Raw genomic sequence first — 17341 nt, forward strand, 5'->3', positions numbered from 1 at the left:
AAATCATTAGTGGGGTCATATCGACGTTCTTTTGTACAGGGACAAGGATATTCGAAGGAGCATAATAGAAATTCCTTAATTCAAGAAAATTTTTCCAACAGTGTATATGGTTTTCAGCCAATATCAAATGTTAAAAGCAAACAAAATCTTATGGACAACATTCAAATGTTAGAATATTCTGAGAATTTTTTGCTCAACTTTTCCTTAGAATTTCCGTTTAGAAATTCTGTCCCATCTATGGCCAGCTTTTATGTACAAAAACACTTTCTGGTCAGTTGAGGCATGGGTGACCTCATCCTTGCCTTCAGGGAGATCTTGTCTGCACACCATGAGATGTCACAAGATTTCCTACCCTCATCAAAAAAGATTTATGACCAGAGTGGTAAGTGTGCCGGTGTGGGATTGTCTGTGTGTCCTCGAGGGTTGTGGTGGTTAGATGTCGGATGGGGCAGAAAATTGTAGTTAAATGGCTGCTGGGATAAGAGCACAGAAATGGCTCTTGTGTTGCCATTTCACAAGTTTTCATGATGGTGCCTTTAGTTTAGACTTTGAGGATGCGGTTAAAGGTCTGCTTTAAACAAAACTTGATGTTGGATGTCAGGCAAGACCAAACTAAACAACGGATGTACTTGTGTAAGGATGCTGCAAAAATACAGAACTGCCGACTGGTCCTAAGAAAGTTGTATATATTATTGTTTTGCTTTCTTTTCTGTAGAGTTGCTCGACGATATCTTGAAAGAACGGCCACAAGAAGCGGATGGCATAGACTCTGTCGTTGTGGTGGATAACGTCCCTCAGGTCGGACCTGACCGTTTGGAGAAGCTGAAAAATGTTATCAATAAGATTTTCTCCAAGTTTGGAAAGATCACCAATGAGTACTACCCAGACACAGAAGGAACAACTAAAGGGTGTGTAAGCAGTTTTGCTGGGTTGTCATTGCGCAATGTTTTATTAACCTTGAATCATTTACTGTGTTAATGATATCATTTCATATTTGTGTAGGCGCAAGTTTCCAGAATTTCCAGCATAGGTAGTGAGGCAGTCAAACGTGCTTGGGACAGGCATAGACCTATACTTGGACCAAAAAAAGATAACACCCCCCAGGGGCGGTTAACAACTCATGGGGCCCCTGTGTCCTTGCCCAAACTCAAAAAAGCCTATGAAAAAGGTACCAGGGGCATCTCATGGGGCCCCCTACTGACCCCGGGCCCTCGGGCAGTGCCCGAGTTTCCAAATGGTCAGTCCGCCCCTGCACCCCCCTTTAAAATACACACTCTGGACCACTCTGTCTTTTTCTGCCATCACTTTTCTATGTTTCTAATTGCTATTTTAAAGGGCAGCCCTACTAAGCTTTGCTGGTTTACAGAACACCGTTCTCAGGCACTTGTGCATCAGCCAGTTTCCTGCTCATGATTCCTTGAGCACTGCTCTGCCATCTAACCTGGATAGTAACTTGGTCTTGCTACCTGTAGGACAGGAGTGCTCATGCTATTACTTCTGACAGCATAGTGTGGAAACTTCACAGATGACAAAACCTGCCTGGAAAATGAATATAGCATTGTGTTGTGCTTTTGTATTGGATGGTGAAGACAATGGGGTGTGTATGGTGTATGTGAAGTGGATAAAATCATTTGATTTTATGAGTGGGTTGACAGAGAAGATGCTAGGTCCGGAGAGCTCAGGACAATAGGATCTCTAGTAGCATTAGGTGCAGCAGATGCTGGGATGTTACTGGTTTCTGCTGAACTGGTTTTACTTGTGTTGTGGTATGGCTGGAAATAGGTGCCTGTATGAATGGTGGGTACATGTGATACCGCCTCAAAATGGCATGTAATGAAAGTGGTGAGGGGTGAACACGGGATATCACTGAAGTAGTGTAATGGGGGCAGAAAGCAAGAAGTGCCGACCATCGACTGTACAAAATGGGAACAAAGCAGTAAATACACTTGAAAGAAATAATGACCGCTTGTGGGATTCTCACCTCAGACAATGTAAATCTGTTTTTGTGTCTTGGTTTCATTTTTGTGCAGTTGACACAGTACAAGTATCTTTCTCGTTCCCTTGTACCTCCAGTCTGAGAGGTTTACACTGGTTTTATCAGAAGTGTTGGCTGTAGCTTTACACAAGCGGTTTGTAGGCTTGTAATAGTGCTGAGGAATGTAAAAGTCTGATTTTAACTTGCAGGTCATTGACTCAGTAAGTACCCTAACCCAGAGATAGAAAGGCAGTTTAGTATTTTTTTTTTTTTTAGGAAGCCATCAGCAGTGGCAGTACTTGTAATTTTTTTGACTGATTTTTTTTTTTTTCGTTAAGAGACACTGTCGCCTTGGCCATTGACAGCAAAGAGACCAAGCCTTTTGTAAATGGTGCCATGTGACAGTGTTCAGTTCTAACAGCCAAATGCTTGGCACTTAGGCAGCTTTCACACTGAGGAGCTTTTGAAATGCTTTTGCGTTTTAAAGCGCAAGAAAAGCTGAAGAAATCTTCCCTGTGTGTGTTTATATGTCTTCACACTGGTCCATTGTGCTTCTGTTGTGGTGTACAAAAAATCCTGTTTCCCGCATTTTTAGGGAATGTTTGGTCTGTTAAAAAAAACAAAACCGCACCACCTCATTTAAATACATTGAAAACGTGGCAAAAACTTACCTGTGTAGTGTTTTGATGCAGTTTTTGAGTCACGTGACCTGTGAAAATGCACTACAAACGAAGTAAAATCACAGCAGTGCGAAAGTGCCTTAAACTTGAGCCAAGTGTTCCCCTTAGGGTCTTGCACCAGCTGACACTAGGGATTTTAGAAATGTCAAAGTCAGAAGTTGCAAGGGGGTGAGTGTGTTGGAGCTGGGGGGTTGCTGTTTACATTGTCACGTTAGTCTGATTTGGCAAGGTGATGGTCTATTTAAAAAAAAATATATATATATTTATTCGGGTTCTAGTCTTTGTTTTGACAGTGTATTTTTTTTGGCAGGGCCACCCTTGGCTTAAGTTTCGGACAATTCCACAGGGAGCGGATGAAATCTAAGCTGTTTTTGGGTACCTTATGTCATGCCTAGTCAATTTTGATGGCTAAAAAGGAGCAGGGCCCTCCTGACCCTCTTGTATTGAACTGTATTGTTGCTGTATTGTCTCCCTTTATATTGTAAAGCGCTAAGCAAATTGTTGGCGCTATATAAATCCTGTATAATATTAAAAAAATAAAGCTTGCCCATAAGGTTTTTATTTTTGTGTTTAGCATTTTTTCCCCTTATCTGGAAAGGCCTATCCAGTGATTTCTCCTGAGGTTGCTTTAATTTTCTAGAAAGGTCTCCACTTTTAAGCCTAAGCGCTGTACCCAAGATTACATCTGCCTGTCCATTGTGAGTGCTACTGTTGTGGCCAGCAAGTGATTTTCATAGGACAGTGGATGATGACTAGAGCTTAGTGTTCAGTTGAAGCTTTAAGCTCTTTTCAGAAGGGCATTCTGATAATGTCTGCCTGTCAGTTTTTTAGGTGGATTTGATTGGACAGTCCAAGCATTCCTATGGGCAGGTGGCTGTAAACAGACTTGTCAGTCTTGCATCCGTCTACCTCTGGCTCCAATCGGGTCCACTAAAAAAAAAAAAAAAATAACATTGTGTACTTTGTCCTCATCCATTTTAGGTGGACCAGATCTGAGGTAACCAGGTGTAAATGGACTGCTGAGTCCGCCCAGCTTCTTTTATTCCTGACCGCCCATGAGCAGAGCAGGGTCTTGTTTGTGTCCACTGTGCATTAACTTGGCAGACATGGATGTGTCATCTGTCCACTCTGCTTTGATCAGCTGGGGAATAGCACACAGATCCTTTGCTGATCAGAACACAATCCCAGTGTAGAAATGACCTTAAAGTGGTTGTAATCCTCACATGAAATACAAACAAAGCATATCCATCTATTGTGTGTACTTGTCTCAAGTGAGAGTGCGAAGTGTCATTTCTGTCTATTTGTTCCTCTATCAGCATGAATCACTTCTGACAAGTTATCCTGATACCAAGAGAAAAATGGTGACAGGGGAGGGACCTCCAGCAGATTGATAGCCTCAGCTCTGTTCCTGTGAGCTGTGCGGAGTGGGGTGCCCTCCAATCAGCTCTCCTCACTGAGCTCTGCGGAGTGAAACTTTAGCTCTCCGATCCCCTTTTTTCTGAACTCTGACAAGCTTATAAATTCATCAGTTTGATAACGAAAGGCTCTTTGTGATTCCTGCTATAGGCAATACTTTATTTTCAAATTCTGGGTGATAAACGCAGCATTTGAGTATGTAGGAGATTTTGTGTGATGAAGGGTTTTTTTTTTCCTTGTTTTTCATTTATTGCAATTTTTCCACACATAGATATATTTTCTTGGAGTATGCATTACCAGCTCAGGCTCAGGATGCAGTAAAGAATGCAGATGGATATAAGTTGGACAAGCAGCACACCTTTAGAGTAAACATTTTCACAGACTTTGATAAGTAAGTTTTGTTTTTAGTTATCCTTTTCCTATTGAGGCGCCTTACTGTGTTGTGTTCTCTATAATACTTTGTTTGTCTTGACAGATATATGGTCATTGGTGATGAGTGGGAGGTTCCTGAGAAACAGCCATTTAAAGACTTTGTAAGTGTACAGATTGTCTTTCTACCTAAAATAATTCAGTTCCCATGTTCTTTCTAGCGTTCTGATGGATTGTGTAGGTTGTGATGCTGGCTAATTGTATGTTAATGAACACTTAAATTTAATTTTGTTTGCATAAAATTTTACTACGGAATGTTTGTGAGCACTTACAGACTTCAGCAACAGCACGTTGAGAGAAGGGGCCTAATATGCTGCCTTGGCTTCTCTTCTAGGGTAACCTTCGGTCTTGGCTTGAAGATCAAGACTGCCGTGATCAGTTCAGTGTTATATATGAGGCAGGCGACAGAACGTCCATATTCTGGAATGATGTGAAAGAACCAGTTCCTGTTGAGGAGAGAGCCGTAAGTGATTATTTAATGATAGATTTCATTCTGCGTGTATTTTGTATTTATCCCCTCCCCCACCCCATATATAATAAAATTTTATACACACACACACACACACACTTTTTTTTCCTTCATTGTTTCATAAAAATTTCTTTTTTTCTTTTTTTTTTTGTAGCGATGGACTGAAACATATGTTCGCTGGTCTCCAAGAGGAACCTACTTGGCTACCTTCCATCAGAGAGGTATTGCTTTGTGGGGAGGAGAGAAATTCAAGCAGATTCAGAGGTTCAGCCATCAAGGGGTACAACTCATTGACTTTTCTCCTTGTGAGAGGTATGTTTTTATGGTTTCCTGTCTATTTGTCATTGCTCACAGATAGAAAAATGCAGTGCAGCAAAAAGTGACTTGCATCACTCATACACTGAACACATGTAAACACGCAAACTCATGGAATCAAAACATTTCAATTTCTGAGCTAAACTAGTTTGTTAAATTGCTTGAGCAGTGCAGATAGTGACTATTCTGGTTGAGTTTTACTCCTAGTGTTACTTTTTGTAGCCTAGAGCCCCTTGCTCTTTGGAGACCTTTCCTTTGAACAGATTAGAGACAGTCCATTGGTAAAGCTTGCCTTTTAAGGTTGACTTTTGCGCTCTCACATTTGTTAGGGGTGTTTCTGAGTTAGACCTTACTTGTGAAGAGCCTTTTCTTGTTTTGCACAAGGTCAAGGCGGTTTTGAGAACAAAACCTACCTTTTTTTCCCTAGTGTTCTTCTTTTTCCAACTTGGTTAGGATATTGTCCTACTGTCTTTCTGTCCTGCCCCAGAACATAGAATCTGACCTAAATTGCCTGGATGTAGTTAAGACTGTCAAGTTCTACCTGGAAACTACAGCCTCTATTTGTAAGAGCGACTCCTTCTTTATCCTGCCTTTGGGCCCTCATAGAGGGCATCCCGCCTTCTGCTCCACCTTTGCCAGGTCACATGTTTTCTAGGTTCTACCAGGTGGATGTTCAAGGTATTTCAATTATATTTTTAGGAACCCTTGTTTATCACGTGGGTCTGTTTGTACACCTAAGTTACTATATTGTGCAGCTCTTGGTTTTATTTGTTAAATACTTCCCATGGGCAATACATACCTGTACTGTATGATTAAGATGATAGAAATTTTGACTTGCCTGTAAATTCCTCACCTTACAGTACAGAACACAGGTCCCTCCCCTCTGTCTGTATCACTCCTTATTGCTTGCTGGGGGAAAAAAACTGGGGTGTCAGAGTAGTCAGGGTTATATGGATACTCTGTATGGTCTATCCTAGCAAATGTTTTTGCCAGTGCCTAATCACCTGACTGTAATGGTATATAATGGTCTAGGAATATCAGTTCTGTGCTGTACTGCAAGGTAAAGAATTTTACAGGTAGGTACTTTTTTTTTTTTTTTTTTTTTTTTTGTGTAATTTAATTTATTCTTTTTAACACAAAGAATGCCTAGGTACTTGTGTAAAGATTCCCATGTTTAAAGTGCATGTAACGGCAAAACCTTTTGGTATTTTAGACTTTCCCATCTTGAACATTTGCCCCCATTGAAATATTTCCCCTCACCTCCTTTTTTCTGTGGGCAGCTCTTCTTGGATTTTACCTCACTTGTCTGTGACAATGCTCCACAGTACAAACAGGCATATCTTCCCAGTGGGGTCACGGCAATAAAAACGAACCATTCCTACTGTATCCAAAACGAAGAAAAACTTTTGCTTAGCGATGTAACTTCTAAACCTTTTCTTGCAGGTATCTTGTTACCTTTAGCCCTCTTATGGACACTAAGGATGACCCACAAGCAATCATTATCTGGGACACTCTAACTGGACAGAAAAAGAGAGGATTCCATTGTGAAAGTTCAGCTCACTGGCCTATCTTTAAGTATGTGGTTGTTTTATTGCTTGCTGTGTTTTTTTTTTTTCGTGTGTTTTTTTGTTTTTTTTTTGGGGCAGTCATCAGTATCTGCCATTTTCTTCCCAGGTGGAGTCACGATGGCAAATTCTTTGCCCGAATGACACTGGATACGCTCAGCATTTATGAAACACCTGTAAGTATATAGCTTTTGTTTTTATTACAGCTGATATGTTTTTGCATTACTTTTTCCATGGTAATGGATAAATGAATGAAGAGTACAGTATGTGGCACTTGGGGTTAAAAAAACCCCATAAACGACCATGCAAAGAAATAGTGTTTATATTCTCTTTTGCATAATCAAATTTACTGCTAAATTGAATTTTAAATGTATAGTATTGTGTTTGTATTTGTATTTAAAAAAACAAAAAATAGCTTGTTTTAATAACGTGTCGATATTTGATACTTGTAATAATTGCTTAGACTTATTGCTGTTTCTCACTATGCAAGCCTGAGTCAGTCGACCTAATGAAAGCTGAGCACTTTGGTGACTTATATCTTATGTCAACAGTTAGGCTCAGTTCACATTTGGGTTTTTTGAATCGTGGGTGGAATCTCCACGATTCTGCCCACGATTACAGAACTGTTAAAATGTCAAATCACACATCAGATTGTTCAGGTGGCATTCATTTCAAAAGTCACCTAAAAACGTAGGGCGATTCTTTCGGGCAAACCTAATCACGCAACGCGTGTCGCCCAAAAGTTCCAAAACTGAAATGAATGGCGCCTAAACACGCTGATATGCGATTTGATATTTTAAAGGTGCATTTTGAAATCATGGGCAGAATCGCTGCGATTTCGCCCGTGTACAAAACACCTATATGTAAACGGAGCCTTATAGAGCAGGGAGGTTGGTTAAGAATATTATCAGACTCCTAGTTGTCGTTCCTGCCTCCTTGATTTAAAAGAAGCATGGGAACTGGAAAAATCAGTTTTTCACCTAGGTAGATGCAGCATCGGTGTGACTCGAAGACCGCGAACTGGGGGATCAAAGACCGCTGATCTCTCGGTTCTCCGTTTTCAGTGAGCAGAGAGCCAGTGACTGGATGACAAAAGCTTTGGCACTACTCCACTAATGAAATCAAACTTTTAAAAAGTTACATCGTTATTTTTTTAAAAAGGTAAAAACACAAATGTGCGAACGAGGAATACATTATGCTTTTAGAGTGTTACTAAACCTATAACTCTACATTCACTATATCTGGTCTCCCACAGAACACGGAAGTGCATTTTTTTTTTTTTTTTTTTTTTGGTAAATGTAAACTGCTAAATACTTTCTCATCAGCAGTATATGGCAGTCTTGTGATTTCTATCAGTGTCCAGCCGAACACTGGTTAAAGCTTGTAGGAAGATTTTTCCTTCTCTTCTGTCCTATAAAGCTGCATAACCCCTCATCCTCTGTCTGGACAGTGCTGATTGGCCCAGTGCTGATCACATGCACTTTCTCAAAAAAACTACAAACAAAAAAATTCTGTAGCAATACACACCAAACTGAACCGGTGCAGAGTGCCTCCTAAGGCTCTGTACTTTCAGCAGATGGAAAAGAGACTCAAACAGCCCTTTTATGCAATGCTAAGGATTAACTCCCTTAGGTTCCACAGTGAGTATAACAAACTTGCTTTACTGCATATACAGACTGATTTTACTGTTGTGGGTTTAGTAACACTGAGCTCCTCAACTTTAGAATATCCCAGGGTCCATCTTTTCAGCCTTTTGTGTTAAGTCAACTCCACACAGTCAGTCAGGTCCTCATTAATGCTCTGCACACATTAGGTAAATTATGTTTCATCTGTGAATAGAATAGGGCATTTATTACCTTTTTAATGTGGCTATACTGAATGTGCTGGGTAATGGTAGTATGTAGTTATAGTATTGTGTAATGAACCTTTCTCCTTGAAGCTGGGAAAGCTGCCAGCTTTAATAAAATGTTACAATTGGCTGCAAATTTGTGCAAGGGCTTAGTGCCAAATCATTACACAATGGTTTGTAATAAAACAAGTCCTACTACATTGGGAAATATTGGTAAAATAAAACACGCTGTGTAATTCAAGAATACAAGCAACGTAGATTGAATGAAGTCAGAATTTGCTAATAAGGGAGCAGCTAAGCAGTTCTTTTAGCAATGATTAGTCATGGAGGCCTCCTGTTTTTGGTATTTCAAAAGCTCTGTAATGCACTTAGATTTATTGGTAGTAGTGTGAAATGATTTACAATTGTACTTGTGTTTTTGTGCAGTCCATGGGTTTGCTGGATAAGAAGAGTTTGAAGATCACAGGAATAAAGTAAGCGTATTTATTGTTGCTGACGTGGTCTATCAGCTCGGCTTTACTTGTATAAACCCTAATGGTGCATTGTCTTTCAACAGAGATTTCTCCTGGTCTCCTGGGGGTAATATCCTAGCGTTCTGGGTTCCAGAAGACAAAGATATTCCTGCTAGAGTGACCCTAATGCAACTTCCATCCAGGCAAGAGATCAGAGTAAGGAATCTTTTCAATGTGGTTGACTGCAAGCTTCACTGGCAGAAGAATGGAGACTACCTTTGTGTGAAGGTGGATAGGACACCAAAGGGAACTCAGGTAGGTGCCAACTAATTCATTTTATATGTGTCAAGCTATTTCTTGTATGGTGTTTGCATGGTCACATCTTATATGGTGTAGTCAGGAAATGTTTGATTCTCTACACCAGTGGTTCTCAACCTTCCTAATGCCGCGACCCTTTAATACAGTTCCACATGTTGTGGTGACCCCCAACCATAAAATTATTTTCGTTGCTACTTCATAACTGTAATTTTGCTACTATTATGAATTGTAATGTAAATATCTGATATGCAGGATATATTTTCATAAATATATAATGTGTTGCGCTCCCAGTGACAATATCTTTGATGTATATATCTAATTAACCTTGCTATGCAAAATGATTTTCAGGTATTAAAAAATATGCAAAATCAAACTATGTGAGTGATTTAAAAAAATATAAACCACTATAGTGTATATAAATTAGATAATAATAACCGCAAAACCAATGAATAGTGCATAGTGAACTAAAATATATAACTAAAAATAATACACATCATGAATAGTGAAATACTCACTATGGCAGGACGGCTGGCGGATCATTAGAGCTGAGCAATTCATCCTAGACCGCATATCACATATGTGAGTGTACCTGTTGGCAAGCAATAAAGGAGAAACCTTTTTATAAGGATAAAACACCATGTCTGGCAATTTGTTCCCACATATGGAAAAACGCACATGGGCAATCTGAGGATAACGCATATCCACGTTCTTACCATTCACAAAAGAGGAATTCCATCTAAGCAGGTTCCATAGGAGGTGAACCACAAGTGTGTATAGCCTAATTGCAGGCTAACAAGGAGGTGAGCATACATCTTTACCAATTGAGGATTCAAAGAAAGTCACAGATTCACAAAAAGTCACCAAATCAAGATTTATTCAAGCACAAAGTCACTGTATTTAAAGGACATTTATATCACAATTATTTGGCAGTATATATATAATTTTTTTTGAGTATTTCACTATTCATGATGTGTATTATTTTTAGTTATATATTTTAGTTCACTATGCACTATTCATTGGTTTTGCGGTTATTATTATCTAATTTATATACACTATAGTGGTTTATATTTTTTTAAATCACTCACATAGTTTGATTTTGCATATTTTTTAATACCTGAAAATCATTTTGCATAGCAAGGTTAATTAGATATATACATCAAAGATATTGTCACTGGGAGCGCAACACATTATATATTTATGACTTTTTGGACACCCAGGTAGTGTTGTGTTGAGTGTTTGCGATCCTATATATATTTTGGACGGTCAGTGTCCATTCCCTTGGTTTTGAGAGGTTAATATTTGGTGGATACAGACTGGCTCGCAAGTTACACAGACATTTGCCAACAGGATATATTTTCATTGTTACAAATTGAACATAATTAAAGCATAATTACTATCACAAGGGGGCAGTATTCACATCAACCACAGCTGAATATAAAAAGACCGATCAGCATCCATATTAAGTTCCCATGGTACAGATATTTTTTTTTTTGCAATAGTTGATGATTTTACAGTACATGTTTTTACATTTACCCAGTAATTATAATTCATGAAGTGTCGTTTTACCTCCAATACTGCTGCTTTCAACACAGTAGCTGCTTTTAACAGAGTATGTGGGCATATCTGCATGTGGGCGGACCCGCCTGGAGACGGATAGAGGAGCGGTGTCTCGGTTCCTAAGACCATCAGAAATAAGTGTTTTGCGATGGTCTTAGGCGACCCCTGTGAAAGGGTCGTTTGACCCCCAAAGGGGTCGCGACCCACAGGTTGAGAACCACTGCTCTAGAGCATGTTTTGAAGCACATAGTCTTCTTAAAGTAGAATGCATCTGCACATTTCACTTCCAACACAAAATCTAAAGTAAGGGGTTTATTCTTCCTTTGGGGAAAGTAGGAGGATTTGTGAAAAGCATTCCTTTTTGCCTAAAGGCCAACTGGAATCCAGAAATTCTGGTTTACAGCACATATGCAGCGTAACAACATAAAAGCAATTTCTTCCAAACTCCATACAACTGTTTATGGATTGTTGGCCATCATTAGTCTAAATTGAGAAAACAGAAACCTTCGCTTCTTTGTAGCAGGGCTTTTGAACCTGTCTGGTTATGTTTAATAGTGCGTGTATTAAAATTAAAGCTAGGTACAAACTGAGGTTTTTTTTTTTTTTGCTCAACTAGTGGGCTAACTGTGAAAAAAAAAAAATCAGATTCCACACAAGCAACATGGATACTGGAATTTCCCCTGATACGCTGTTTTATTCTGACAGTGGGGACTCCCCTGTCAGAATACACTGATGGAATGCTGGTTTTCCAGCAGGACCATTCGACGGAAGCTTGTCTAACATATGGCTTCTGTTGAACAGAGAAGGCTCCACATAGATCAAAAATTTGGCTGACTCGTGTTGAATTTTGATCATGTTTACCCAGCTTAAAATGAATGTAGGCCATAATTATTAACCACTTCCGCGCCGCCCTATAGCAGAAATACTGCTACAGGGCTTCACGGGTGCGCAAAATCGCGTGTGTGTGTGTGTATATATAGGTGATTTTGTAGTTGCAGGTAGGGGACGCTCACGTCGCCATTCTCAGCCTTGGCTGTCAATCACACAGTTAACCCTTTGATCGTCCCACATGTTAACCCTGCCCAGTGCCATTAGTACAGTGTCAGTGCTTTTTTATTAGCACTGATCACTGAATTGGTGTCACTGGGGATGTCAGTGACACAGTTCGTTCCCCCCTCCCCCCCAGTGTCAGAATGCCCACTGCAGTCCCACTATAAGTCACCGATCGCCGCCATTACTAGTAAAAAAAAAAATCCAGTATCTATACCGCCATGTTTAAACTTTATAATGTTCATGTAAACCAATTAATTTACACAAATTTGGGATTTTTTTTTTTTTAGCAAAGACGTAGTAAAATTTTGGCCTAAATTTGATAATTTAATTTTTCTAAAAAAAAATTTTTTACTGGACATGTTTAATAGCAAAAAGTCAAATACTGTCTCTCTCCCCCCCCCCCCCCCCCTCAAAATTGTCATTCGATCAAATACCACCGAAAGAAAGCTCTATTTGTGGGGGGATAAAGGACGTAAATTTAATTTGGGTGCAGAGTTGCATGACCGAACAATTGTAATCACAAAAAATTGCCTGGTCAGGAAGGGGGGAAAATCCTCTGGAGGGCAAGTTGTTAACCTCTGTTAAATATTCAGTAGAAAGTGTTTAGTTCTGTTTAATTAGGACAAATTATTTGTGGATCCTGCCAGTAAACTGACAACTTTCTGTGCTGACGGATACCAGTTAAAGAAAAAAAAAGGTGGAGGTGTCTTGTAGCCATGCCTTAGGGCAGTACTCTCCAAACTGTGGCCAGGGGGCTGGATGCGGACGCTTGCTTTAATCCGGCCCTTCACTGACTCCAATAATGGGACATTATTCCTGCCACTGATACCAACATTGGGGCACAGTTCCTCTCTTTGACACAAATGATAGTGTGCAATTCCAACCAATATCACCAACAATGGGCACTATATCTCCCAATGACATCAATGAAAGGGGCACCATATCTCTCGCTGATGTCTACAATGGGGCACAGTTCCTCCCAAAAACAAACGATATAAAATTCCTTCCACTGACACCTACTGATAGGACTGATGTCTGTCTGTAGCAAACCTGTCCTCACTCCTCTTACCACCGGATCCTGGGAAATAAAGCTATTGACGTAGACGTGTTTTAAGCCGTATTTCTGAAGTTTAATGCAATGTGTTAGAGGTACTATACAGAAACAAAATGGGTGTCTTAGGATAACCAATAAAGCATTACACGCTTATCAGCATAGTTATGTGAAAACAGAAACTGCAAAAACTGACATGCACCTTATAAGGTATTTCCGTTTACACAGAAATGAAGGCATATTCATGAGAAACAAAACTTAAGCTGTTACATATCTAATATGAAGGCATTATGTAAAATGGATGCCAGTTTAAAGACATATCTCCTTACACCTACAGTGGGGTACAATTCCTCTCACTGACACCAATGTTGATATACAAGTCCTTCCAATGACCAGCCATGGGACATTGTTCTTCTGATACCAGTGATGGGGCATTGTTCTTAATGACTGGCCATTATTCCACCCACTGACACCAGGGACGGGGCACTATTTCTTCCACTAACACCAATGATTGAAGTACTATTCCTCCCCTAATTCCAAAGATTGGACATTGTTTACTCCCAGTGAAGCCAGGATATTTTCTTCTGACGTCCCACAGTCCAGCCCCCCTAAAGTCTGAAAAAACGTTAATTGACCCTTTAGAAAGTTTGTAGACCTGCCCTAGGGTGCCAATACTGTTTTTTTCATAGATACTATGTGAGTGAGTGTTGCAAGAAGTATTTTACTGGCAGGATCACTGGGGGGGGAAAAGAAAATAAATGCATCCACCATCTAAGGCAGGGGTGGGCAAACTTTTTGACTTGAGGGCCGCAATGGGTTCATATATTGGACCCGGGGGCCGGACCAAGAGTAGATGAATGATGTGTATGTGTCATCCATAGTAAGTATAGTAATATTCCCCCATAGTAAGCATAGTAATTCATCCCCCATATAGTAATTCATCCCCCATATTAAGTCCCCCCTGTGTCAGTTCACTTACCTTTGCTCCGCGCGTTCCTCTCGCCGTGTTCCCGCACCGTTCCGGTGTAGCATGTGTCTCCTATGAGGATCTGTCCCCCTCGACGTATCTGCGCATGTGCCAGTTTCAGGCATTAGCAGTCGATCGGCGATCTCCGGCACATGCGCAGATACGTCGAGGGGGACAGATCCTCAAAGGAGACAGATTTTCATGCTACACCGGTCTTCAGGGCGGACTGTGAGAGGAGCCTAGCTCCCCTCGCGTTCGTCACGCTGCCCCGCCTACACACATCCTGACAGCCATCCTGACAGTATCACGCTCCGCGAGCCGGATTAAAAGGTCCGCCGGGCCGTAGTTTGCTCATTGCTGATCTAAGGACTAGTAAGCCGCAATTTTGCTTTTGTTACTTTATTACGCTGCCTTTTGACATTGTTTCTTTTTTTGTTTTTTTACTTTTTTGTTTTTTACATAGTTCTGAATGTATTATAGTTATATCAATGTTTTCTCTTGCCTGCAGGGTGTGGTAACCAATTTTGAGATATTCAGAATGAGAGAGAAACAAGTCCCAGTAGATGTGGTTGAAATGAAAGGTAAATTGTAATTTTTTTTTTTCTGTATTGCAGTAGAGATTAAAAGTTTATGTAGAGATACAGATGAGTGAGCTGTTATACCACACATATCCTTAGGCACCCCCCTCTATTATATGGTCTTGTTTAGGGAGGGTGTATACATACATTGGAATTTGAAGGTTAAGTGCCTTGTGAATGGACACCTACACATACATTGACCTAGCTAGAAATGCACCTAACGACCAGATGGTCAGCTTTCCTTTTATTTTGTCATGTTCAGACTAAAGATGGAGCTCTTAAACCAAAATTCAATCCTGAGAAAAGTGAAAGTGTATTTGTTTTTTTCTTATTTTCCTGTAGATGGCATCATTGCTTTTGCCTGGGAACCCAATGGAAGCAAATTCGCCGTGCTCCATGGAGAAGTCCCTCGGATATCGGTATCTTTCTACCACGTCAAGAATAATGGCAAGATTGAGCTTATAAGTAAGTCTGAATTTGTCCTCCCCTAAATCTTTAGGTTTTGCTAAATAGGCAGCCGTACATACAGTGCCTTTTGTGATATATTTTGACATGGATTTATATCTGGTTTTTAGAAATGTATGACAAACAACAAGCTAATACAATCTTCTGGAGTCCACAGGGACAGTTCTTGGTCTTGGCAGGATTGAGAAGGTATGTGCAAGGGCTCTTCTTCTCCAAAGTACTTTAGTTCAGTTGTTTTATTGGTTCATCTTGGATTTACAGTACCATAATGATGACATTTTGATCTATACATAATCCTATAACTATTTCCTTACCTTTCAGCATGAATGGTGCCCTGGCCTTTGTTGACACCTCAGACTGCACCATCATGAATATTGCAGAGCATTATACAGCCTCTGATGTGGAATGGGATCCAACAGGCCGTTACGTTGTCACATCTGTGTCCTGGTGGAGCCATAAAGTAAGAACTATTTTTTTTCAAAGTGGCAGTAAACTCCGCTAAAAAAATTTGATCAAATGGTCCCCCTCCAGTGTCATGCCATTATGAGCTAGTATGCATCACATACGAACGCATTATGGCAGACTTAACGGTCAAGCGGAGCCCTCCAGCGGTGCATTCTCCGCTCCAGTCGCTATCATCTTCACCTGGCCTTCCTACCAAACTTGCTCTGCCCAGCTGCAATGATGTCACTCCTGCACATGGACGCAGGAGTCGCATTTGCTGCACAGCACTTTCTGCATTGATGGCACACTGCTCATGCACAGTGCTGTAATTGGCTTTTGCCCATGTGAAAATGTCATAAACTGCGCAGTTTCAGGAAATATCCACTGTACCTAGAGCTAAGCTATTTTTCTGTGAATAAGTTGACAGAACATTAGTTTTATCAAGACAAACTAGTTCTAATGTTAGTAAGTTTTGGGCCAGCATATGAAATAAGACATCCATTCCAAAGCTAGGTATCGGTGATCTATCCATAATTTTTTCTGTTTTTAAAATTCTTAATTCTTCATGATAGACTAGATAGATGATGACTTTAAGAATAATTGGGACCCCTGAATGATATATCTCTCAGGACCCTCTTAGGTAGGACTGAGGGAAACGTGAAGAATCTACAGAGGGTGCACATCCTATATCTTGATTTCTGCTCCTCTTCCTTCCTCTCCCACATCCCTCCCTTTCCCTCCTTTTTTTTTTTTTTTTTTTTTTTTTCTTTTTCTCTCTCTCTGTACACTTTTCTCCCTTCTTTCCTTCCTCTTCTTACGTTTCCTTCAGGCTTAGTTAGCTCAAGGCCCTGAGGGGCTGCCCCCCTCATTGTCTGAGGAGAGTTGGAGGGAGGACGTCGCACCACACAGATTGCAACTGTCTTTAACATATGTCCTGACAAATGTTTTTTTTTTTTTTTTGACTTGGCATCCTCAAGTCCTATTTGGGACCCCATTTTGCTATTAACGACTGAGGATTGTTTTTTTATTGTTTTTTGTATATTTGTGCCTGTTAAGATTGGCTGTCGTTTGCTGATAAATGGATGCAAAATTTGTTTGGATTGTTCTGTAAAACCTTTTTCTATGACAGAACTAATGTACATTATTGCAAAGAAATACTGGTTTTCTGCCAGAAACCCTTTGTTTTCTGGAGTCAAATATTTGGATCACACCTTATTAATTTAGTTTAGTGATGCACATATTGCTATAAAAGCAAAGGGGTAGGGAAATGGACACCTATATTCACAGGTTTTTGTGTAGTACAGTGGTTTAACTAGGTGCGGTGACTGGTGTTTTTCTTGCATCAGTTCAACGATACCGTTTATTGTGTGCCCTTTACACACTGTAACAGAGCCCCTAAGTGTCGAGCAATGAGAAGAAAGGAATACTCTATGCGTTTTCACACAATGGATAACGTTCACCTGAAGGTGCTACATGTAATGCATGATGGGTGCACCCTATTAAATGAGACCTTAGTCTTGGACTCCTCCATGATTTTCATATGTTGCCATGGCAGAGTTGGGTGGATGGGTTCTAAATGAATAGTTTAGACAGGCACAGATGCTCTTGGGAGATGGCTGACACTGGAAAGAGAACGTTATGGAAGGTCTTGTCATCTAGATTTAGCCCTGGTTGCACAGGTAACCTCCCATGTTTCCTGAATGATTTGACCATCAACCTTTATAAAATGCTATTGTTTCCTAATTCAATGTTAATATT

At 40.2% G+C, this 17341-nt stretch overlaps 1 protein-coding gene across 1 annotated transcript in view; it reads left to right on the forward strand.

Annotated features, from left to right (window-relative positions):
- Window positions 1-17341, forward strand: part of EIF3B (eukaryotic translation initiation factor 3 subunit B) — a 36524-nt gene that overhangs the window by 14085 nt on the left and 5098 nt on the right. The window contains exons 2-14 of the mRNA XM_089682469.1: window positions 716-908; window positions 4343-4462; window positions 4547-4604; window positions 4835-4963; window positions 5124-5281; window positions 6728-6859; window positions 6959-7025; window positions 9125-9171; window positions 9255-9465; window positions 14605-14677; window positions 15017-15139; window positions 15250-15328; window positions 15461-15599. Of these exons, the coding sequence (XP_089538595.1) occupies window positions 716-908; window positions 4343-4462; window positions 4547-4604; window positions 4835-4963; window positions 5124-5281; window positions 6728-6859; window positions 6959-7025; window positions 9125-9171; window positions 9255-9465; window positions 14605-14677; window positions 15017-15139; window positions 15250-15328; window positions 15461-15599 (1529 nt within the window). The remainder of the gene's footprint in view (window positions 1-715; window positions 909-4342; window positions 4463-4546; window positions 4605-4834; window positions 4964-5123; window positions 5282-6727; window positions 6860-6958; window positions 7026-9124; window positions 9172-9254; window positions 9466-14604; window positions 14678-15016; window positions 15140-15249; window positions 15329-15460; window positions 15600-17341) is intronic.

Source organism: Staurois parvus, unplaced genomic scaffold (genome assembly GCF_062004578.1).
Source record: "Staurois parvus isolate SC_StPar_1 unplaced genomic scaffold, SC_StPar_1.0 ptg000018l, whole genome shotgun sequence".
In the NCBI taxonomy this organism is placed as follows: domain Eukaryota; kingdom Metazoa; phylum Chordata; class Amphibia; order Anura; family Ranidae; genus Staurois; species Staurois parvus.